At 36.0% G+C, this 25,747-nt stretch overlaps 1 protein-coding gene across 5 annotated transcripts in view; it reads right to left on the bottom strand.

Annotated features, from left to right (window-relative positions):
* The window catches only part of LOC131055489 (guanine nucleotide-binding protein alpha-1 subunit), a 107,814-nt gene that overhangs the window by 2,741 nt on the left and 79,326 nt on the right, over positions 1-25,747 (bottom strand). For 4 of the 5 annotated variants that reach the window (XM_057989982.2, XM_057989971.2, XM_057989970.2 and 1 more), the window contains 4 exons: positions 18,922-18,977; positions 18,225-18,359; positions 3,669-3,762; positions 3,358-3,417 (listed from right to left, as the gene is read on the bottom strand). In XM_057989982.2, the coding sequence (XP_057845965.1) occupies positions 3,358-3,417; positions 3,669-3,762; positions 18,225-18,359; positions 18,922-18,977 (345 nt within the window). The remainder of the gene's footprint in view (positions 1-3,357; positions 3,418-3,668; positions 3,763-18,224; positions 18,360-18,921; positions 18,978-25,747) is intronic. The other variant, XM_057989973.2, reaches the window with a different exon arrangement.

Raw genomic sequence — 25,747 nt, 5'->3', positions numbered from 1 at the left:
ACTTCGGATTTTTAAGGAGTAGTCCCTTTTGGTTAAGCACTCTAAGTGTGCCCTTGGAGTCAAAAAATTGGAGTCTTTAGGTCACATTCTTTTGCGTGTTGATGTACAAGTTGACCCCAACAAGATTGTCATGATGAAGGAATATCCTAGACGTAAGTCTCTCAAAAGGTTGCAAACTTTTCTTAGACTTGATAGGGTAATATCACAAGTTTATTTGTATCTGGAAAAATTGTTACGCTCTTGACTGCCTTGCTCAAACAGAACTCCATCTAGATAGAGATAATTGGTTTGGCATTTACTACTATCAAGACAACCATGTGTTTCACCCTACCACATTTTCACAAACCCTTCATTATTGATTGTGATGGCTTGCTATAATGTTGATGAAAGAAGGTAGGGCACTTGCCTTCACTAGCAAGAAATTCATAGGGTGAAATCCTGTAAATCTACATATTAAAAAGAAATCCTAGCTACCGTCCATGTTGTACAACAATGGGATCCTTATCTATTGGGCCAAAAGTTTCAAATTAAACAAATCCTCATTGCCTGAAATGTATTTTATACCAAAGGGTGTCCTCCACTAAACACTGAAAATGGGCAACTAAAGTGCGGGGATCTGATTATGAGATAGTCATAAAAATGCCATGATAAATTTGGCAACAAATGCCCTCTCACATTAATATGAAGAGGAAAGCACAATATTTTCTCCTTTTGCCTTGGTGCCTGATTGGGTGGATGAGTTTCAGCAAGAATGGGCCACTAACTTGACAATATAGGGTATCATTTGGTAGCCAGAACAGGCCTGTAATATGTGCCCAGGTTCCACTAGACCAAAAAAGTCTTCACCTATCAAGATTGGATTTACTTAATTCTCAATTCTCAGCTCAAGTCTTAGTTACTCCTAGAATTTCACTTCTCCCTACCATAAGTCACTCATGATTTTTAAATACCTATGAGAGAGGAAAAAGGATTTCTTCTGGGATGGCCTTAAGTAGGATGCCAAGGTTTGTCGCCACATGTGATGTGTCAATAGATTAAAAGAACTACCAAAGCCCTAATATTTTTGTAGCCACTTCCTATTTTAGATAAATCTTGTATTAATTTTTTTATGGATTTCATTCGAATAAAGGGGGAACTATCAAAACCCTAGGATTTCTGCAACCACTTTCTATTTCAAATTAAGCTTGGACTGATATTTCTATGCACTCAATTGTAGGGCCTCCACTTTCAAGAGGTGAATAAGTCATTTAAGTTACTCTTGATTACTTTTTTTAGATTGCTTCCCCCTTACTCTACTGTTGTGATCACTCAATATCAATCTGTCTTCAAACTCCATGGGATGCTGTAATGTCCCCTTATGTAAATTATATGGAATAAGGGAATATTAACTCTAAAATTCAACTGCAAGAGACTTCTTTCCAATCAAAGACTAAAAATCCTTTATAAAACTTATATTGATGATAATTGATACCACTTAGTATAAAAATGATATATTATGATCTGCTCATAAATTTTTATCCTTAGGATTTACAATTAATACCACTTATAATATGATGATCTTGATCACTATATGATATACCACTTGTAAATGAATATCTTTTGGTAATCTTAATCACTGTATGTTAATCAAGAATTCAGATCTATAAGGTGTATGATCGTTGCTATCTCTGATAGATACAATGGGGATTATGCAATGATGATCTCTTGCTACCCTCCAATCTGCACTTATGGAGTTAACTCTGCTATTTCTGATATACCAATGTGAATCGTGCTGTAAGTCTCCTTCCAAATGCTTGTCAGTTGTCACTATTTCTGATATATCAATGTGAGATATGCTGTAAGTCTTTTCAATATTGCTTATAGCCATTCCTGATATGGCAATATGAAATATGCTTAAGTTATGGGCATTCTTTGGCTCTCACTTCTGTCGAAGGTTCTTGTGGCAGGAGTTTATTTATGCAGGTAGAGCAGATACCAGGAACAGGAGCCGGCAATACTAAAGTCTCTTTGAGTAATCAAAGAAGCGTCACTTCTTGAATCGTGAGAAGGAAATTTCTGAACGGTACCCCTTTATTCTGGCGAAGAATTCATATTGCTGGTGCATCAATTGACAAACTCATTATGTCCGACGTGCCTTAGTGTTATTCAGTGTGGGACTGTGTTTGGACAGATATTGTTGACTGTAAATTTTGTGCCTTCAAATGCAAACCTTTTCTGTTCTAATCGCACCAAATTATCTTGTAAGGAACGCATACTCATTATCTCCAGTAAACTGCATACTTGATATGGTTGGTCTATTGAACTGGTATAACATTGTATAAGGTGCAACCTGTGAAATTACTGAAATTCCTTTATATTGGGTTGCTGTGATAAATATTTCTGAGTCTCATTGTCGTTGCAGTAAGAAGGCAAATTCAATACATGACTAGTTCTGTTCATTTTTATACATTGAATGTCTTTGTCATATCCATTATTGAATGTATCAAACAATAGATTCTGCAATCTGAGACTAGTATAGTAGCAAATTTAAATTGTGGCAAACCAGAACCATGCATGTTCAAATGTGAGATTTTAAGGAATTTTTTTGAGGTTCTTTACACAAATTGCACAACTTTCTTCCCTAGTGAATGCTCCCGCAGTGGCAGAGAGAGATAGTGATTAATCCTGAAAACCCACCAATTTATCATTGGATCAATGGCACCTGCATGTCATAGAAACTTCATTTGTAACATATGCCTCTGTGTAAATTAAACCAATATTAAAAGAGTGAAATCCTTCTGCTAATTAGAAATGCTAGTAAATTATCCCATGATGTATTATCAGAGACCATGACTTCTTATTTTATAGTAAGCTTACACTCATGATGTTGTTCTAGGAGTTTATAATCTGAAAATGCAAATAAAGGACCCACCAGACATATGTCCGTGATTTTCTCAGTCAGGATTAAAAGAGTTGAATCGAATTCCATACGCATTTTTAACGAAAAATATACAAAAGGTAGTTACTTAAAAGTTATTACATGAAACTTGAAAGCTTCAATAGTAGAACAATGAGCAACATGAGATAATAATATGTTTGTTCCAAGCAGGAATAGGGGCATATTTAGCAAGAGCGAAATGCCATTAAAAGAATGAAGGTCAACCCCTAAAATTTTTGTATAACTATTATGGACACAATTTAAAAATAAAGCTGACAAATCATCAAACAAAATTATGACAACTCACAGAGTCTAATTTACTTAATTACATCAATCACGGAGAAAAGTGCATGTAAATTATAATAAATCAAAAATATTAGTTTGAAACCCATTTTAGATCATTCAAAGCTCAGTTGTGTTGTTTTATTGAAAGAACGCACCTTTTGAACCTTCTTTTCAAAAATATCGAATTTGTTTAAGAAAAGCAAGAAAGATGTTTTCTGCACACAGCCAGCCAGTGGAGATCATCAAAAATCCATCAAAAACCTTACTTTTCCTGTTATGCATATTTTACAGCATGCAACTTAGAACAAGTAGATATAAATATAGAATATGCTATTGTCCAAAATAGGTGTCCACTAGACAACATGGTAAGTTACCAATGTTACAGGCAGCATCAATCAAATTAAATTTCTAATAGTTGTGTATTTAAAAAACTGTGCCCTACAGTTATTTTAGGATAAATGCTTACCTCAAACCATGGCTGTTTCAAAACCCAGTCAAATAGCTCTTTTGTTTCTATCATACGGTTTCTGGTTTCATCTTCAAACAGTATCTGATCATATCTGAAAGCAACATTTTGAAAACAGGTTTTCATTTATACAGAAAACTTGATACTTAACCGGAAAAAAAAAACAAAAAAAAAACTTGCAAGAAATCACAAAAATAAGTCGGAGCACAAGACAAAGTGCTTGGGTTACAGACATTTCTCATAACAATAGGAATCATAAAAAAGGATACTACTATATATGCCTGTTTAATCTTAACATCGGAAAAACTTGAATTCATCAAGGAAATTAGTGTCTCTTCATTGTGAGTAATGCATCCAATAATATGAAAACCAATGATGTACTTTGAAGTCAGTTCATATGCCTCTTTTGATTTGCATATGAACACAGAGCCTATACAATAGTCAAGGCAGAATACAGTGTACATACAATGTTATCAAATAATTTTCTTATAAAGGGCTAGAAGTTCCAATGCAGATCTCTTTGGTTTGAGTTCTCAAAGTATTTTACAAATAGGAATAGTCCACAAGTCTTCATACGAAGAGGTCCATAATTGATAGGAAAAAAGCAGACAACTGAGGTGGGTCAATCCAGAATGATAATATTCTGACAAAGGCTATTTAACAGCAACGACAGATGTTGACATTAGATAGTTGGGAAACAAATGGCAAATATGTAATATAATTATTCAGGAGATGCCCAGAAGGCATTCACAGAGGTCAAATGCAAAACCAGAACATAGCAGCATTCACAAGTTCACAGTTTTGCACAAGCTAATTTGTAAGATTCAATAAAGTAAGAGTTAAGACTAAAGGCACTTTATAGTGACTTATACGTAGCATCATGAATACATGGCAAGGCAGTCACCACAGTGAGGTCCAATGTTCATAACTTCATTGTCTGTACTCATGTAGCTCTTTGTGATTATGTTAGTGGATTATTGATAGGACAAATACCTCTGTGGATGCTAGAAAATCTATTGTGATAAAATATCTAGCTAGGACCAATTTCTAAAATGCTTCTCAATGGAATAATCAAGGGTCAGTTAATTCATTGCGAGCTATAATCCACGTATTGTACACATTGATTATCATTGTGACAAGTTTGCATTTAGTGGAAACCCAGAAAAGGCATTATAAACATGTGACTGCACACTAATGGCATTATAAATAAGTGACCACACACTAGTTCTAAGCGTAGACAATAATTTGAGAGAGAACATGTAGTATACTCCTATAGTTGACAAGTAGCGTAAAGACAACATGGTCAATCTTATGGTGGAGAACATATACTCTCAGATCTTTTATTATTATACTATGTTGCTGATTTGATAGTATGTAGCCTTAGATCTAGGTCTGATTTGAACCAGGTTTGTGATTTGGGTCGATCCATGCCTAGATTCAGACAAATGGCATGATATTACTATGGGTTTGTCCCAAATGAACCTGATAGATCCCAACAAAAACCCAAAAGAACCATGACAAACCTAGAGCAAAGCCTGTCATGTTGTAACATTTATTTTTCTTTTTTTTTTAATCCTCACCTCGTTCTAATTTATAGGGCAACAAAAAGTGAGTGGTATGGCATCCATGAAGAGCTCTGAAAAACAAAAAAGTATCCACCTACACCTCATTGTTTCAATAAAGAATGCACTATTTTTATTAATGGTGGGAGAATTGTAGAAATGTTACCACTGCGATAAAAAATACAAGAAAAATATGGTAAGCATATAAATAGTTTCTACGTCAACGATGCCATTGTTACCTTCAACTTTTTCTTCTACTAGTTACTTCTCTGTTCAACGTTGGCTGATAAATACGTGTGTGAAAATGGCGAAGTTTTGGAGGTGTTATTATCTGGTCACACTGCTGTTTTAAATTCATCCAAGTCTCTTTCAGGAGTTTTTGGAGTATTACTTACTGCATTGATCTTAAAAAAGATTAATTATTGGCTTCATGATAATAAAAACAAGACATGCTTTATATTTCACTTCTTTTAAGTGTCCAAGACATTAGTATCGGGTTTAAATTTTAATTTTTTATGGTCTTTGGGAGGTCTGAAAAATGGGATTAAGCTTTTAATATTGACAACATGTGAATTTATTAAAAAATTATGGTTGTTTTGTTTATTAAATGTAGGTTATGTGCTTATCCTTGTTTTTAGGTTGAAATATTTATATATTTATGATTTTTATGTGTTTTTGGCTATGTTAATGGTGTGTGGGGTTCTACAACAAGTACCTGGTCTGGTTTGAACCCAGTTTACAGTTTAAGTCGAGTCTGCAGTGGGTTCAGACAGGGTTTCAGCCCTACTGAACCTGAGTAAACCCAAGATGAATTTCATCCCCAACAATGTGTTTCCGTCAATTTTGGCAAGTCAAACACTTTCTTTACTTTTTAAAGTTTTAAACACAAAAACCTAATTTCACCACCCCCAACCCTAATTTTTACTTGATAGGGTGCCCTAGAGATCCTCTACCCTAGGCCCAAGAGCAGCTATACCATCCCTCTTGGCCTCATGTGGCCCTTGCCATCCATACGAGGTGGTGTACCTAGTGAGGTGTCCTATAACCCTATAATCGTTCCCCTTCATCATGACATCCTTTTCCACTTCCTATGATTTGATTCCTAGCATAGTGATCCACCATGATATATTTACAATAGGGTGTCCGGAAATCCTTCCCTTCTAAGCCCAAGGGTGGCACTCCTTGTACCCCCTTGGCCTCATGGAACCCCCAGTCCCCACCATGATGTGGTGTACTTGGAAGAGGATCCAAACGATGTTTCCCCTCCTTGTAAGCCCTTAAACCCTCTAACATGGCATATATATATATATATATATATATATATATATATAAAATATCATATACACATTATTCAGCAGTGACCAAACATAAACAAATTCATTATGTTGTGTACCTCACAAGGAAACCCATACCAAATCACAGATACAAGATCAAACTATTGTATGCCTGAATTGGTTATCAGTGCTAGATCTGATCAATTCGATGATTGAGTTATTGAATGAATGAATTCCTTTGATTTGATGATTTGAGGCATTGGTGAGTGATAATTAAGTGATTGTTGGTTTGATAGAATGATTTGCTGAATGATTGTTTGCTCGATTTGAATGAGTGGAATGATGACTGATAAGTTATCCTTGAATGATTGGAATTATCTCTTTTATATATCATTGATGAAAGGGTTGCCACCTTTCAAGAGACTTGAGTCACCACCCTTCATTAGAATTGAGTCACCACCCATCATTACTACCTTTGAGAATAATAAATTAATTCTCCAAATTGATCTCCCTTCCATCTTTTCCTCAAATGAACCTTCTTCCCTTTATATCTTCCCATGTGAGGGAGAGGTCACATCTCTTCATCATTCCCTTTGACCTTTCATTAACTTAATTACATTTTTTATGTTATATTATATTTTTATTATTTTATGTTTTAATTTATTTTTATTATTATTATTATTATTATTAAATCCTATTTTAAAAAGGGGACATTACAAATCGTTTCTAGCTCCGTTAACCAACCCCACCTTAAAACAAACCCAAAGCCTCCCCCCTTTGGAAATATGATGAAATGGTACAACAACTTCCAAATGGTGGAGGTTATGTTTGGATTTATAAACTTTGTAAAGTTAGATATTTGAGATCATACAATAGAGTGAAAGGCCATTTGTGCATGCTCCTTGGATAGGGCATCAAATTTTGCCCAAGAGGACCAGCCCCAAATGATAAAGTCCTTCCAAATGTAGTCTTGACATACATTGAAGAGCAAGAAAAAGCAAAGCAAGTATCAAAGCGTAAATCAAATCAAAATTATCCTTTTGCTAAAAAAAGGATTGACAGAGATGAAGCCCCGTCCACAACCTTCTTATTTTGAACCTACAAAGGGCCATCCGTTTTTGTCCATACCTAAAGAACCTATGCCCTCTAGGCCCTCTACACATAAGAGATTAAAGAGATCACTAGAAAAGGCATTTCATAACGAGTCTAAATAGATTGTCAATGAAGACATAGCAAGATGTGTCTATGTAGATGAATTGGCATTCAATGTTGTTCACTCACCATATCGGCTAAAAATGGTGAAATCAATTGATGAGACTCCAAAAGGCTACAAAGGCTTGGGTTTTGAAAAGGTGTGCAGCACCTTATTGGATAGAAAGGTGAAATTTGTAGACTCATTGAACACCATAAGGGATTTGTGGATCAAAATAGAGTTGTCCATTGTTTTTGATGGATGGAAAGATGAAAAAAATCACCCATTGATCAACGTTATTATAGTAAATGTATTGTAAAAATGGTTTTGGATATATGTTGATTGAGCATAAAGAGGTTTTCCTATTAAGTTTTACCCATCTTCTAATATAATATATAAAAATGATTAGTATAGCCTAATTTTGGCTCTAATACCAAATATCATGTTGCTTTTCCCCTAGAATTCTTCAAGTATTTACATCGGAATTAATACAACGGTTAATACTAGAGTTAACATAATTTACAATTTATAATGTTATACAAAACAGATATAAAAAGCAATGCATACTATACATGTGATAATTTTTAAAAACTTTAAAAGATATATCTAAGATGGTAAATTGCATAACACAAACACATAAATCAATCATATTATCATCAAAACACATATGAAATTCTCAATATCTTTTATCATCAAGGGTTTTCTACAGTGTTCCATGGGCGTTGGGGACGGGGGGACGCGTTTTTGGGACGGGGGGACCAAGGGCCTAAATTTGGGGACGGCGGGGGGGGTGGCGGGGTGGTGGTGCTCATATACTTATACATATACATATAGTACTTGAAAAACTAGTTTTGAAAAGATGTATAACAGTATAAGAATTATATTTCAAATGAAACTATAGGAAATACAAAGATTACTTAGATTAGTAATACTAATTGCTAAATGCTATATAAAATTTGACAAATGAAATTGTCAAATTGGAGATTTCTCATTTCTATCATATGAATATCGAAAAAGGAAAACGAAAATACAAATATCTGATGCCATTGCAAAGTCTATAATAATAAAGATGATTACATGATTCATCATTACAATGAGTAGCCAAATACAAATACCAAAATACGTGTAGCAATAGCATTACAAAAGAAACTAGAGTCAAAGACATAATGACAAAACTCAAAATGTAACTAATGGAGGCCTCTAATCATCTGCAAACTCCTCCTCACTGGAACTGCTGGTCTCATGAAGATCAAGGTCCCTCAAGCTCACACCAACTAGCCCTGCATCTGAAGTGGTAGGATCATCCTCATCAATTTGTGAAGGCTCCTTTGGCTCTACATCCCATCGTGCCACTGGACTCTCCTTGTACACAAGTGTCTTGCGGTCCATGAGACGCAAAGCACTGTGTACAGCCACAAGCTTCTCTGCTCTCTTAGAGGTAAGTTTGTTCCTCTTAAGAGAGTGGATGAAGCTATATGTAGACTAGTTCCTCTCAGCAGCTAAAGAACTGGAAACCTGGGATAGCAGACGAATGGCTAGAGTGGTGGTCAAAGATTTCGAGCCATGACAATTCCACCATAAAAGTGGGTCCTCCTATGCCATAGTGTCTATATCCATCTTTGCCGCATCTGAATAACCTCTAAGAGTGGCAAATCTTCCCCACTCAGTGCGCATTGTGCCGGCATCTCTGGAATCAAACATCTTCTCTATGCACCTAAAGAAACCCGCCTTCACCTCATCATCCTGAATCGGTGTCAGTCTACCCGGTCTAGCCTTGTACCACTTAGGATTCAAGGCAAAGGCAGCCATATGCAAAGGAGTGTTCAACTTGTCCCATCTACGCTGAATGATAGGCTAGATTTGCTCATTGTAGAATGCTAAAGAGGGGTCCTTCACTCGCACAATAGCCCTCATCTGGTCAAGCATAGACTCAATGCACTCATACACCTCTCCAAGGTTAGGTGCATCCCCATCCCCATATCTAATCACCTGGAATACTGGAGAAATGATGGAGACAATGTATTTTGCATCAGTCCAAAACACATCACTCTTCACTATCTCCTTCACCCTTCTCCCCTGCTTCGTCTTGGCCTCAGCCCACCTATTCCACTCATTAGTCATAACCATGAGTTGCAATGCCTCTTGCAACTCAATCATTCTCTCCAAGAGAATGAAATAGGATGCATATTTAGTCTCAATTGGTTTCAAGAACTCCTTCGCGAAGGTCCTGAAGAGTGCATGTGAAGTGTGGTGGTTGCAGATAAACATCTGCACATCTCTCGCATCGGTGACCACTCCTCTAATCCAGTCTATCTTCCCCATGTCCTTGAGTGCATTTTTCATGGCATGCACACAACATGGGGTCCACCAAATGTGTCTATAGGCTGCCTTAATGAGTCTCCCTGCTGCTCTACACACATGGGCTGCATCTGTCACTACTTGGACCACATTTTGTGGCCCAAACTCCTCAATAGCCTCCCTGAGGACCTGAAACTGGAAATCAGCATCTTTACGATGCCCTGTACAATCAATTGCTCTAAGGAAGTATGGGCCCTCTGCACATGTGACCATGACGTTGATGAGTGGACGATGGCTAATGTCCGTCCACCCATCCATAACTATGTTGCACCTCAATGTCACCCAACATGCCTTCATCTTCTCCATCAAAATATTGATCTTGGAATAGCATTTATCCAAGATCAAGGTCCTCATTTTCGTCTCCCCTGGTGGCACATAAGATGGTCCTCCCTTGGCCACCATAGCCATCATCTCCTTATAATAAGGAGACCGTGTAACATGAAATGGAATGCCATTGGCAAAGAAGAACTTGCCAATGGATTCATCTATCTCATCTCTCAGCTGCACATTAAACATATCAGCAATGGGGTTGCTCTGTGGTGTCTGCAACCTACGTTTCCTAGCCCTGGCGGCAGTAGAAGTGGAAGTGGATGGAGATCCAAACATCATTCCTCCCGTCTGCGAAGCATGAGAAGTATGTGGCACATTCTGGTTGCCCTAAAGTGCTGCCCTAGCAGACAAAGTAGTAGGCATTGAAATATTTGTGTCATCTGGAACCCCCCAAAGCCTGTTAAACTCAATTTTGTACTATATATTTTTGGCTTCCTCCAAAAACTTACAATGTTTCACGCCTTTTCCTCTCCAAAACAAAAAGTGTGCATTCACCCTACTAATGCTACCGAACCATTCTGTGTCACAAATATTGCACTTCCACTTCCTTGTTCCCCCACTTGAATGTATGTGCCTTGTACTGATATTCGTGCAGCAAACTGTTTTAGAGGAGACTTAGGATCAAAATGACCCCTAGCATATGGTGCCAACAACTCTGAAGGGCAACCTGTACTAGCTGGTGCACTCGCCATAGAACTAGATTGGGCTCCAGGATCAGCCCCATGGTCACCCCCTCATTTTCAGGTTCATATTCTGAATCATTCTCACTATGAAATGGATTTCCATGTCATCTTCACTCATGCCTTGGGAGCTCATTGTAAAATTGACACTGCATTTCACAAAATAAAAAATAAAAATAAAATCAACCTAGTTTAACAATATATTTTTAAATTTTTTTCCTATTCATCTCAAAATGAGATTTGATGTTGAATCTTGAGGATCATTTTGCCCTCAAGATTCAACATCAAATCTCATTTTGAGTCTTGAGATGAATAGGGAAAAAAAATCCAAAAATGACATAGAACAGTGAAAATCAGAAAATAAAACAAAAAAAAACAAGAACAAGTTGAAAAACCCTGCCTTGTGCTTGAAAAATCTCTCCAAAATGTAGAAGAATCTTCTTCTTCCTCTTCTTCTTGCTTCTTCTAGCTCCTATCACGCTTGCAATCAGTTTTCTCACCCCTTCAATCAATCTTCTTCAAGTTTTTCCTCCTCTTCAGCTTGCTGGAAAAAAAATCAGTTTTCCAAAATGAGAGTGAAATCTAAAAGAAACATGCTTTTGTGTTGATTTGGGGGGTAGGGTGGGGCCCACGTCCAATTAGGGTTACCCCTTAACCCCCCCCAAAAGGAACATGTTTTATAAAAATTACTTTTTTCGGTTTACAAAACGTGGGAACGCGGGAGACGCCCAGACGTCTCCACGTCTCCCTGGGAGACGCGGAGACGTCTCCACGTCCCGGCGGCATTTGGGTGGCGGCGGCGGGACGGTGGGGGACGTCGCGTCCCCATCCCCTCATCCTCGAGACGTTTCTGACGGGGGGACACGCCCAAAAAGGGGGGGGACGCGTCCCAATGGAACACTGGTTTTCTATACTTATCTGAAACTTGAGCACTTGGAATAGTCATTCTCACTCTAAGAAGATTTCAAGCTATGGCACATCTAGGAGGAACCATTTCTTATTTAGATCTAACCCATATGCTTCCCAAGCATCAACACACCATGCTCTAAAGTAATTGCTCGACATGCACAACAGCCCTGGCCAAGACAATCTTGAGTGTATGTTGTACCCCGAGTTGGACAAGCATTGTGTGCCCCCCTTCTCCAAGTCCATAGCCCACCAAGCCACCTTCTTCTTTCTTGAGTGATCTCGATGCCCCCTTCCCAAGTCTCACAAAAATTCTTTATATAACATTTTAAGGGGTAGTTCCTAAACCATCACACCGTTTCATGAGAGCTTACTTTTACTAATTATTTAATAAATAATTATTCCTCTACCTTTTTAAAGGGTTTTTATAAATATTCTTTATTAAACTCTCTTTCAATCAAAGGATCATAATATCCTTTACTTTATCTCCCTTTTAATTTTAAAGGGACATTTCATATTCCCAAGTCTTACGAGAATTCTTTATATAACATTTTAAGGGGTAATTTCCACACCATCACACCCTTTCACAAGAGTTTCCTTTTAATAATCATTGAATAAATATTTATTCCTCTACCTTCTTAAAGGGTTTTAACTTTTCAATAAATATTCTTTATTAATCTCTCTTTCAATCAAAGGATCATAATATCCTTTATTTTTATCCCACTTTGAATTTTAAACGAATATTTCAAACTTTATCTTCTCTTGGGCAAAAAGTCACATAACAATCACCAAGAAAAACTTGTCCTCCATCAAACTCCTTGTACTCTGAAAAACACTCTTTATGAGCAGTCATGTTTAATGATCCACCTAAGGCAATCAACTAAGAATCATCACCATCAATGTTAGCAAAGATAAAACCATCATTACAAATAACATCATTCTCCAACAATTTATTAAAGGAGTAATCTTTCTTTAGACCTGCATTCCTTCTCCATGTGACCTCTCTTGCCACAATTCAAGCACTTGATATTAGGCTTACTAAAATACCTAGGCTGACCCTTTCCCTTGGACTTCTTAACACCAAGCTTCTTCACAATCCCTCTATCGATTGACTACCCCTTATAAATAGGGCACCACTAAAGGATTCACCTGTAGAATTTTCCCTAATCTCTTCACTAAATAAAACTCCTACAATATCCTCAAGTTCAGGTAAAAACAATTACCAATGACTATCATAAACAGATTCTCCCATGATTCAAGGAAGGAACAATGAAATATTATGCACCTCCCTTCTTCTAACTTATTGCCAATTGACATTATCTAACTCAAAATTAAATTGCAAGCATTGTGATGATCATTAACAAATTTCCCTCTTTCATTTAGAGTACAACATTATGTTCTTGAAAAGTCTATTAACCAAACTCATGGAGTGATATAGAGTTACTATCTTCTTCCACGACAAATATGCAATTGGTCTTTCTAACATTCATTAATACAAAATCTAAAAAGCATAAACAAATAAAACTGCTACCTTTATTTTCTAGTTAATTGCAGTCCTCATCATACACAACTATAGATTTTGACAAGGTATTTTTGTTCACTAGTCTCTCTCCACTAAGAGGTCTTCAACTTTCAACTTTATTTGGCCATCGAATCTTTTAATCTCAAATCTCAACGTTTTATCCATGAATTTAGCAACACATTTTGTATTCTAATAATACCTTCCAAACTCCCACTTAATCCAATTATATGGCAAGAAAAGGTGTCCCCTCCCTTCCATAAAAGAAATCTACACACAAAATTATTGAGGGTTCCACCAGCAAAAACATGCTATCAAACCAACTGACATTGTGTCACCCAAACACCAAAGCTCTTATACTAAAACATGAGGTTTTGATATCAGGCTACTAGCTTTGATACCAAATATCGGGAATTTGATCCCAATACAACCAATAGTTGATCATTACAAAACCTCAAGACTATGTGATAAAATACAGATGACATTTATGTTGTTGCAATTCAATTAGCAAATATTATGAAAGAAGATGGAATTATACACAATCCACATACATATGAGACACAAAGATTTACTAATAAAGTAAATACAATAAGATAAGAAAATGCCTACCAACAAAATAAAGTAAACAATTGTATTAATCTGTGAAACAAGCTCCAAATACAATGCAAGAAAATATCCTGGGAAAACTTTCCTCTAGAAGGTGAAAAATCCATCAGTGAATGTCTCTGATTATATTTATCAAATATGGATATGATTTTACAAAGTTGCTTCACTTCTTGAAGCTATATGAATAAGTCAATTCACTCTAGACTGCTGTGATATAATCCGAACTCCTGTAGGATTCACGGACTGCAGAAGGATGAATTATGATCTTCGATCTGACTTGAATGTATTAAGTAATCTGCAGATGAAGGAGGTCGATCTGCTGTAGGATGAATTCGATCCACTGAAGAATGTATTTGGTCTGCCAATTCGGTCTGCCAATTCAGTCTGCTTCAATCTGCTTATAGTATTTGATCTGCTAATTGTATATGTTAAATCACTATATTGGAATGTGAGGAGGATCGAACTATATACCCATATCGAACAACACGATTTCTCCAAAGTCTTCCAAAGTCGGCTCTTCCCAATCATCACGTCTTTCCTCAATGCTAACCAACACGTCTCTTCAATAGAGCGAGTTAGGTATTAGTTATACTAATAAACCACTTCATTAATCCGCCAATATAAATCAAGGGTCGGCATTATAGGATTTGAATTATGTATTAAATGTGTAAGGCCGATTAGGCCATTCACACATTTGATGACAAGTCGGCCCTGTAGGATCCAACCGATGCTATACAACAACAGTCTCCTTGCACCTTACTCAATCTACAGACTATAGCAAATAACATCAAAAACATGCTTCATAACATCATCACATCATTATAGATAAAGCCTAAATTGATCTTCCATCCACACCACAAACTAGATGTAACCCTGAGTCATTAGCCTGGAATCTCAATGGAAACAACACTATAACCACTTATTGAATACCAACTGTCACACAACCTTCATACCATGACATCATTGTGCCACATGTCACTCCAACAGGGCATCTCCAAATGAACAATCTATTCATCAACTTAGATCTTCTCACAATGACTGTCATGTTCCAGCATTAATCCTCCATTACTTTGTAATCAGTAATTAATCATGCTAATGTATTGACAATTTGAATATATATATATATATATATATATATATCATTTGTCTATTTAAATTAACTGTAAATAAATATATAATTAATTATGTATCAGCATAAACCCAGATTATTAATAATTTACTGTATTTATATATATTAATTAATGAATCATATTGGTAAAGAATTAACAGTTAATAAGTTAATTATTAATCAAACTAGTATGATTACGAATTAACTTATCGAGTCTGTTAAACAAAGGAACGACTCCAAAGTAAACACAACTCCAAAAAGGGAAGTCGTGACTTTCCCTCCAAAAAGGGAAGTCGTGACTTCTGGGAAAGTCACGACCCCCTTCCTGACCATCGTGCCTGCCCTACGTGGATAAGTAGGAACACAGAAGGGTCAGAACAAGGGGGGTGGAAAAAAAAAACATATTCTGCCACAGAAATTGGGAATATCATATCGGACAATCTGAGTCTATTCATGCCAACACACAAGTAAGATAATTTTCTCTAACCAATGTATGGTCACATAAGACCACTTGCAGATATTATTATTATATAACAGGAATAGCGTCTATTGCCAAAAGAGTACTGGGTATATACTTTGAAGTTTATATCAGAAATTAGTATTGTTCTGAAAAATATTTATATGATCTGTTTATAATAGATATAATTCTGCCTGAATATACACACTGTTAATTATGCTGCACTGAAAATATTTATATAATCTGATTACATATACATTGTTTAACTATACTGTGTGTAACTAAATTGCGAGGGGTTAGAAGCAACCAGCCCTTGGATTTGGTAGGCTAGCAACCCTTTGCTTTCCCTTCTAATTCGTGATACTTCCTTCTGTCTGCATGTTAGTGTTATTAAATTAGGCTGACTCGTAATACGTATATGCTGTAGGTATTGTGTGTGCACATTCTTGTGATTGCAGGGTTATCCATAATCAAGCTTTCAGCTACAGGTTAAGGTATGATCTAACTTAAGTTATGAGTTTCCTTTAATTGTAAATCATGCACAATAAACAATTAATGTTAGTCAATGATTAATATGCAGTTATAATCTTCGAAATATTTAGGAATGTTCCCTTAAAGTAGGGGTAGAAACTATAATCATATTAAAAAGGATTATTACTATTAACCAGGCACTGTACCGGTAGGGGACATCACAATGACTTAGACAATGGTTGACCAAACACACTAAATAACGAGTATGTATTTCTAAAATACCACCAAGACCAGACTAGGTATGTCTTTCTATAGCATGTCTTTCTACTATAGCAAATAACATCAAAAACATGCTTCATAACATCATCACATCATTAGGTAGACCGTAGAACCTTAATTGATCTTCCATGCACACCACAAACTAGATGTAACCCTGAGTCATTAGCCTGGAATCTCAATGGAAACAACACTGTAACCACTTATCGAATACCAACTATCACACTACCTTCATACTATGACATTGTCGTGCCAAGTCACTCCAACAGGGCATCTCCAAATGAACTATCTACTCATCAACTTAGATCTTCTCGCAATGACTTAGAAAATGGTTGACCAAACACACCAAATAATGAGTATGTCTTTCTACAATACCACCAAGACCAGACCATGGTTTGCAATAACAGAGACATCAATTTTGATAACCTGCAGTAATCCAAGTAACTCCTACAACATATACATGTCCTCTGTAATCAACTTATCACCACATGTACTCCAGCAATGCTATATAAGTATTGACACTGCCATACATACTCTAGCAACATATTCTCTTCACAGTACAATAACCAGTTCTTAACCAAACTTCATGTGGTTGCGACCATGGAAACACTAGGTTATAAGACACTTCCGTGCCAAAAAGCAAAGTCTAACTCCACCGCATTTTTATTGCACAAGCTTCTAACAATATTTTACCAGTCTACAATCAAACTTGTCAACAAGAACTGCTAGTCCCAAAACTGTCTCACACTTAGGAACTCTCTACAAAAGAAATGCACACAAAAGTTCTAAACGATTAGTATAGGGTTGAAGTTCAATACAATAGACACCTATTATGAACACTGGCTAACCAATAACTTGACCTGCTGTCACTACGGTGTTTATTACATAAATGAATTTATACATGATCCAATTCTTCATTTTATCATTGAATTTACTCTACTAAACTTGATCTGTTAAAACATATTCCAATCATAGAACTTGATTAAGTACAATATACAGAGACATCAAAGTAAAATGAGAAGCAACAATAATTTGTAAAAGCCAGAACATTTGTTGCAGCATTCCTTTAACTAACTCCTCCTTGATTGGAGGCAAACCACTAGGATCAGTTTCCCAGTGTAAGGCGCTAATATTATCCAACAGTTCGTAAGGTAAATCCCCTTACAAAATTGCCTATAACATCTGGTTGCCTTATTATGCCACAACAAGTTGAATCTTGACATGTTCTCTATGTACAATATACTTTATTCAAGCAATTGAAGAAAGAGATCACAGTCTTCTTGCAGGTGTAGAAGAATTTGCTTCTTATCATAATAGTCTGTTTTCTTTTTGGCACTCCTGAAAGACAGTAGATGACTTTGTTCAAAAGATGTATACAGATCTGATCAAAAACATCATTCAAGAAAGAAAAACCTCAAAGTTTAGCATGCAGAACAATCCAACAACACTTAAGATATAGGAATGCTATTCCTATTCATTTGACGAATGTCAAAACCAATTTAATTTGGATGTCAATTGATTGGCCTGCATCTACTGTACTACAGCACCATTTTTTATGGTAGCTACTAAACAGTTAAAAAGTTCTAATTTTCCTTATAGCATTAGTTTGAAGCTGATAGATACTGTGATGACTGGGATCAACTTTTTCATTTCACTTCATTATATGCATCTGGCATGATGGACTGTGCTAATTTTTTATTCATTGCCAATAATTTGAAGCATTTTTTCTCATTGAATTTAAGGAATGCAACAAGTCAAAGAATTCCATGGGAAAATTTTAGATAAAACTACTATGTACAGAAAAGAAGCTAACTTACTCACTAATAGCTGCACAGAAAATTACAGCTGTGACCCCTTCAAACAGATGAATCCATTTTTTCCTTTCATTTCTTTGGCCCCCAACATCAAAAAGCCTATAGCATTCACCATTCTTCCTACTGTCACCCACTGGGCTGCAAAAAGGGAAACAAGATTAAATGTTAAATTTTTACCAGAAATACAGCTGCAGGAAGAATGCATCTTAGTACAGAATATACAAATAAAGTGTGCAAGTACCCATAACAATGTGATACACATGAATTTTTGTCCGCCATGTAAGGTATAAAGAACAATTTCAAACATTAAATGGAGTTCAAAACATATCAATTTCAATTTTCAGCAAAATTTCCAAAAATAACATAAACAAAAAAGGAGCAGGCGTCACTTAGTTCACCACAAAGACTCAACTAATGCAAAAACAAAACAAAAAAAAAAAAAAAGATAATCCCAAATAACTCTGTTGTTAGCATATTATCTGGGTAAGGGTATATTTAATGAACATCAAGTCATTAAGAACACAGCCATCAACACAGTTGTTTTATAATATTATATACAAAAGAGATCAGAATTTCATAAGACTTAATAGGATTGAAGTTTGCTAGAGTGTTCCGAAACAAACACCTCAAACCACAATTACAAATAAGACCAAAGGCAGCTTGGCATAAGATTTCTGACTGCATTAGTAAAGGGAATCACCTGAACTGTATTTCAGCAACTCCAGTTGTGCGTACTCTAGAATATAGAACATCCTCCTACAGAATACAAACAAATTGTCAATATACAGTTTCCATTGACTGAATGGCTCTTCCATAATTCAAGAATAAAAAATATGAGAAAAATACATAAGCCAAGGATGAATTCAAGCAAGTGACAAAGTAATCTAACATACAAGATCCAAAAGTTGAAAGTTATATATAAAAGTAAACGGTATAGCAGTACAAATGCGATCATTTCCAGATATATCTTTCATCAAAATCTATCTAAATGTAGATCAAATACAATAACATAAAAGCACCTACATTATAATAGAATAATATTAAATTACTAAAAGATAAGGCTTACAGTTGTAATAAAGCCACCTTAGTGGCAAAAGTTTTTTTTCTGTTTTTTCAGTTCGCTTTTTAGTGTGTCAAGTAATATTTATCCATTTGGGTTGTGTTGTCATTTTATGACACCCTTGGTCCATCAATGAGAACCAACAAGAGATATATTCCATGGACCAGCGCTGCCCCAATTGATCAAGGACAAGGCCAATGGTCATGAAGTGTTAAGTGTTGACTTGTCAGGAGGTAGGTTCTCATGAACCTGGAAACCCAAAATCTCAGATTTCCCAATTCTTCCATTCATGAACTTGGAATCTCAGGTTTCCCAAATCTCCCCTTCATGAACCTGGAATCCCTCCCCTTCATGAACCTGGAATCCCAGGTTTCTCAATTCTTCCCTTCATGAACCCGAAAACCTAGAATCCTAGGTTTCCCAATTCTTCCCTTCATGAACCCAGAAACCTGGAATCCCAAGTTTCCCAATTTTTCCCTTCATGAACCCGAAATCCTAGGCTTCTTGATTCTTCCCTTCATGAACCCAAAATACCAGGTTTCCCGATTCTTCCCTTCATGAACCCGGAAACCTCGAAATCCCGGGTTTCCGACTTCCGACTTGTGACACTTCCAGATGACGTGATCAACACTGAAGGCTCTTAATGCTCCACCAACTCTTGCGACTTGTACACTTTCGTTCATGGAGCTACAAGGGCGCATTTAATGCTTTTGCAAGATTGCCATCAAGTGGACTATAGGGCCATGCTTATTTATGGTTACTTGATGGCCTTCATGTCAGGCATGCATGCTCTGACTTTGGAATGTCAGGCAATCCACCTTCTAGAAGCACTTCTCTTCTTGGGATTGCCTTGTCAAGGTATGGCCAGGTTGCTTACGCGCACACCATGTCAGGTCTGTGCACTTCCCTGCCTAACATTCCTCTGCACACACAAGGGTCAAGGATTCTCTTCCTTGGCCATTGATCTCTCCTTTAAGAAACAGTTTGCTAGATATAGCCTGTTAAGCCTCATTGTAAAGGGTTCTCTCCCTGCTGTCTTGATCTATCCTTTGCTGCTTCACTTCTCTTGAAGACTTGTATATTTCTTGCATTTCTGCAACTATAAGTTTCGCTATTGGCCTTAGAATGAATTAGAATTATCATTCTTGCCTTCCTTCAACTTATGCATGTTGTGTATGTTTTCTTACCTTCATTATAAGTTTATGTTTTGTGGCTTTCTCTCATGTATATGCAGTGTTAACTTGTTTCTGAGTGTGACTTGTGGGAAACCTTCTCCCCTTTGACATTCTGCAAATTCTAACCTCCATACATGCGTTGAGGTCGTTCATGCAACTGAAGTTTGTGCATCTCCTAGGTATTTCAATTGATTCTTTGTGTCATTTTGGGTGGGGAGAGGAACATCTCTTATCTTGGTGCATCACCTCGTTTCATTTTAGCATTTCTCTCTTCCCTTTTCCTCTACAAGCTATTAGGATAGGTTTACAAGTAGAATTTCGAGTGTTGAGTTGGATTAACAACTGCACTTGGATTGAGAAGGAAGTCGGTCTTCTCTGAAGATTCAATCTCCTTGCGCAGAGTCCCATACTTCGGGGTTGTTTCCATGTTTCACAAGGTTGTTGAGTTGATAGTTCAACAAGGGTGCAAACTTTTGTGACAACTGGTGGTTTCTTTTCCAATCTCTATATAAGGAGATGAAACTCTTTGTAATTATCATTCCAATTATTCAATAGAATATTAAAATATTGTGTTCTCTAGAATTTTACAATATGGTATCAATGCAGAGGTCACATGAATTTACCAATTGTAGCCAAGGGTGAAAATCATTAGTTATTGCCGCTATAATTTGCGGCCTACTTTTTTGGAAAAACTTATGAGAATTTCATGATTAAATCACGGGTTGGCTATTTTTGTGTGGGCGGATTTTTTTTCAAAGAATTGTGTAGGAATTTTCATGCAAAATAACTTGCATGTCATTGCATGTGAAGGATTCGTGATATTTAAAATTCCAAGCATTTCTTCTATTATAATTTTTTAGTCTAACTAGCTTTTTGGGAATCTACTAGAAGGAATTGCATATCGTTTAAGGCTTGTGGATTGCAATAGATGTTTTGTGTAATGCTTTATGCAGATCAATGTACTAAAGTTATTCGCAAGAAGGTACTAAGGTTTGAAAATATTCAATTTTATAATATTTTTTGGAAATGGAAATTTTCAATGGACTTGATTTAAATAACCAGCACAATAAAGATTGAACAGATTCAGAAAGTTGGACAGTTATGCACTTTGTTTATGGGTATCATGAAGTAAAATATCCTGAGATACTTCATGAAGCTAATGCTGACACACTTTGCTGCCATGTTGAAGAACCTTCAGATGCAATTCCAAGAGACCCTGGAAAGATTACTATGTCAATAGAATTGCACGTATTTTAAGAAGCCCACACTTTGAAGACATTCAAAATCCAATACAGATAAAACTCAAAATGGATGTTTGCCTAGTTAGCTTGGAATCATACCCTTACAAGGGTTATGAGACAACTTGATGGAGCTCGGTGAAATAGATCAACGTAGATTGTTGTTATGAGACAACTTGATGGAGCTCGGTGAAATAGATCAACGTAGATTGTTGTCCAATGGTTCGGAAGATTTGTGATTTAGGAGTTTGGGAAGGTGTTAATCTGAGATCTTGGAATTCAGCTCAGGAGCCACACTTTTAGGAAGGTTTGAGGCAGCTTGATGGAGTTACAATTGGTGTATGGTCTGTTTCCAAAGAAAAGCTTTTAAAGAATGGTATATTCATGGTTCAAGGTGTTTTCCGTTTGTTAAGTTTTGTTTTCAGTGAAGCCATAAGGGGGGGGGGTGGTATTAGAATAATATTAAATTGTTAGAAAATAAGTCTTACTGTTGTAAAAAAGCCCCCTTACTGGCAAGTGTTTTATTTCTATTTTTTAGTTACTTTTTAGTGAATAATGAAAAGTTTATCCATTTGGCTGGTTTCTTCTCCAATCTCTATTTAAAGAGATGAAACTCTTTAAAAAAAATCCGAAACAACTGTCATCAAACAAAATTTACAATCAAATCAAATCTGAAAGGACTGCCAGCAAACAAAATCTTCAAGCAAATCAAATCCTATCGACTAACTCTACGTAAGACTGTCAGCAAATCCAAAAAACCTACCATTTCTCTCTCCCATTAAATGTTTTGCTGCCGTAAAGTTTTCAGGTTTTCTCTTAAAGTTTACCAGTTAGTGGCAATATTTGGTAGTTTGCAGGCGTAAGACAGGTATTAGGCTGAAAGCTCACAATATATGTAGCCTATTGGCTAATAATCAATCAAGTGATTTAATAGAATATTAAAATATTGTGTTATATTGATTTTAGGAATACAATATAGAATCCACAAAGTAGAAAAGGGAAGAAAAAACATTAGTAAAATATCATACCTCTAGTCTCAAAATTTGTGCCAGTGCAAGTAAACAAATAACATGTCAAGTGCAACATTATATACCCCCCATATATATATATATATATATAACAATCAGCAAACATTAGAGCTCAAAATGATGTCAATGACAAGGCACATTTTTTAAGAATGAATAGAGCCAATTGGTAATCCAGATAAAGTTCAGTGTTTTTAGTTCTAAATCACATTCCAGATACAGTGTTGTATGTGAATAAATAAAGCCCTTCAGATCAGACAGAATATTCCCATGCTTTAGCATCGGTGTCTCTTCAAACAGTCAGCACCAAACAAAACAGTGAGGAAGCAACTAAACTGTTAATCATACTTCAATGCAAAACCTTATGAGGTTTTAATTATAACAGTGGTGCATCTCCTCAAATGCATGTTACTTATATGAGGAACGGCAATTGAAACCAGAAATAGCTGGAGTTGAGTGCTGTCAAAGAGGGCATTTTGAAATATAAGAACAAATGAAACCTTTCAAGACTCAAACAGTAAACCACGTGCATCAACAAATGATGTATGACTTATAAGATCTGGGCTCATATGTAAAAAGGTTGCATTTGAATTGAAAGAAGTATACTTAATGTTGTCAGTATGATGTTGATGCAAACAATTGATAAGATGCGTTTTTAAATAAAGAACATGCCCCAAAATTACAAGTCACAAGTCTGAAGAATTTTCTCAAATCTTCCAGTGAATCTTATTATGCATAATGTAAGTTTCCAGGTCCTAAGAATAATACTTAAAGAAAAACGCATAAAATAAATTTCAAGGTCCTAAGTCTATCCTTTAATGAAGAAGGTTTTTGCCTATTCACACACCCATTAAATCTTTAACAGTGCCAATATAATTGGAGAGTATAAAATTGGTTAAAATTGGAGAGGATTCTTATCAATTTTTTTAAATTCTGTCTTCATGTAAAGTTTAGTACCATATGCATTGGCGATTCAGGCCCAAGAGATTGAAAATTGGAGAGTATTCTTCTCCATTTTGTTAATCCTGTCTTTATGTGAAGCTTAGTACCATTTGCATAGGGAAGGTTCAGGCCCAAGAGGTTGATATTAGAGTGTTCTTGTCCATTTTTTCTACGTTGCAGGGTTCATCCCTTAGGGTGTCAGATCCAGGTCTGGTTCGAAACCAGTTTGGATCTGAGTTTGGTTTCTCTGCGGGTTTGAGCAGGGTGTGGGTTATTGGTGCCTAATTCATCCCACGATGAACCCAGACGCCCAAACCCATGAAAAAACTAAACTTTGCATATTTTAAATAACTTTTGAGGTCCAATTTCACTTTTTGCCCAGCCTAAACCCAAAAAGTTACCTCCAAAACACTTAAGACACCAAAACTTAATTTTTCCTCATTTCTTTTGCAAACAGCAAGTTTCATTCCTACAGGTTGGGCATATATTTTTTCTTGTTGCATCGATGGAGAGAATTGAAGATCAAAGATTGAAGCTTCATCAGGGACTGCACCCTCATTCCTATGCATTTGCAACCTTCGATTGGCCGTAAGAGATAAGATTTTTTTCATTCTTTTCCAAAAAATTTGTTTTAAAAACATGAAACAAATTATTTGTTTAGTTCATCTATTTTTGTTCCATTCTTTTAATTTTTTTGAATGCGTTCATGATATTTTTTGCCATAGAAATTAGAATGGTAACTAGTTCTACCTCCACATGTCAACAACCAAAATTCAAAAGAGATCCAAATCTCCTCTATGGAAATACATTGATATTATACGACCAATTCCATGAGGTGGGGTATTCATTTGGAAATGTAGGTGATTCGATGTACAACGTTCAAGTTCATATTTTTGGATGAAAGCCCATTTGTGTAGAACACGAGGAAGAGCATCAAAAGTTGCCCCGGAAAAAATGGTGTACCTATACCACAAAAAACAGTGTTAAAATATATTAGGGAGCAAGATGAAGTAGATGACCGAGAAGCACCTAGATTAATGTAGGCCCCATCTAATCCCAATATTGTGGTAGAGAACCACCCATTTTTTACCACAGCTGATGTTGAAAGTGAAGAATCCATTGTACACAAAAGATCAAAGGGACCTTAGGAAACTTCATTTCAAATGAGTTGAGACATTGTTGACCAACATGTAGCAAGATGTATTTATGCAAATGGGTTGTCTTTCAATGTTGTTCGCTCCCCATATTGGAAAGAGATGTTGAAAAAAGTTAATGAAGCTCCAAAAGATTACAAAGGCCTAGGTTATGAGAAGGTGCATAGCACCTAGTTGGAAAGAGAGGTCAAGAGGGTTAAAGATGCATTGAAGCCCACAAGGGATTCATGGATTGAGACAGGTGCATCCATTGTTTTAAATGGGTTGAAAGATTGAAGAAACTTAGAAATCGTCCCTTGATCAATGTCATAGTGGTGTCCCCTAAAGGGGCAATGTTTTGGAGAGTCCTGGATTATGAAGGGTGGGCAAAAGATGCACAATTTATTGTTGTTATTCTCATCTCCGTCATTGAGACAATGGGACACCGTAATGTTGTTCAAGTCATAATAGACAACATAAAAAACTGTAGAGTTAAATGCATACAATTTCTAGATTTGATTGTGTAGACGTATAAATCTGACCACCTAATTAAATAAATATTCACTGTTTATTTAATCCACTAAAACAATTCTTCTATTAATTAAATCATATTTAATTAATTTCACCCCCTTTCCTCTATTTAATTAAATAAATTATTCAATTTATTTGATTTAATTCATTTGACCACACTCTAGCCTTTAATTAAATAAATCGCATTTATTTAATTGAATCACCCTCTTCTCATTTAATTAAAAATCCCATTGTATTTAAATAAATCAATATTTATTTAAATATCCTTCCAATGCAAGTTGTAACCCACATTTTGAAATAAATCATTTTATTTCAATTAAATTCAAAAATCTTCCCACTTGCATTCTCCTAAAAAATCCACTTGCTTGCCTAAACCTCTTCTGAAATATTTTAATCCATTCTAATTAACCTTAACCCCCTCC

This window comes from Cryptomeria japonica, chromosome 2 (assembly GCF_030272615.1).
Source record: "Cryptomeria japonica chromosome 2, Sugi_1.0, whole genome shotgun sequence".
NCBI classification, from domain to species: domain Eukaryota; kingdom Viridiplantae; phylum Streptophyta; class Pinopsida; order Cupressales; family Cupressaceae; genus Cryptomeria; species Cryptomeria japonica.
This window is presented reverse-complemented; position numbering and strand designations above follow the sequence as displayed.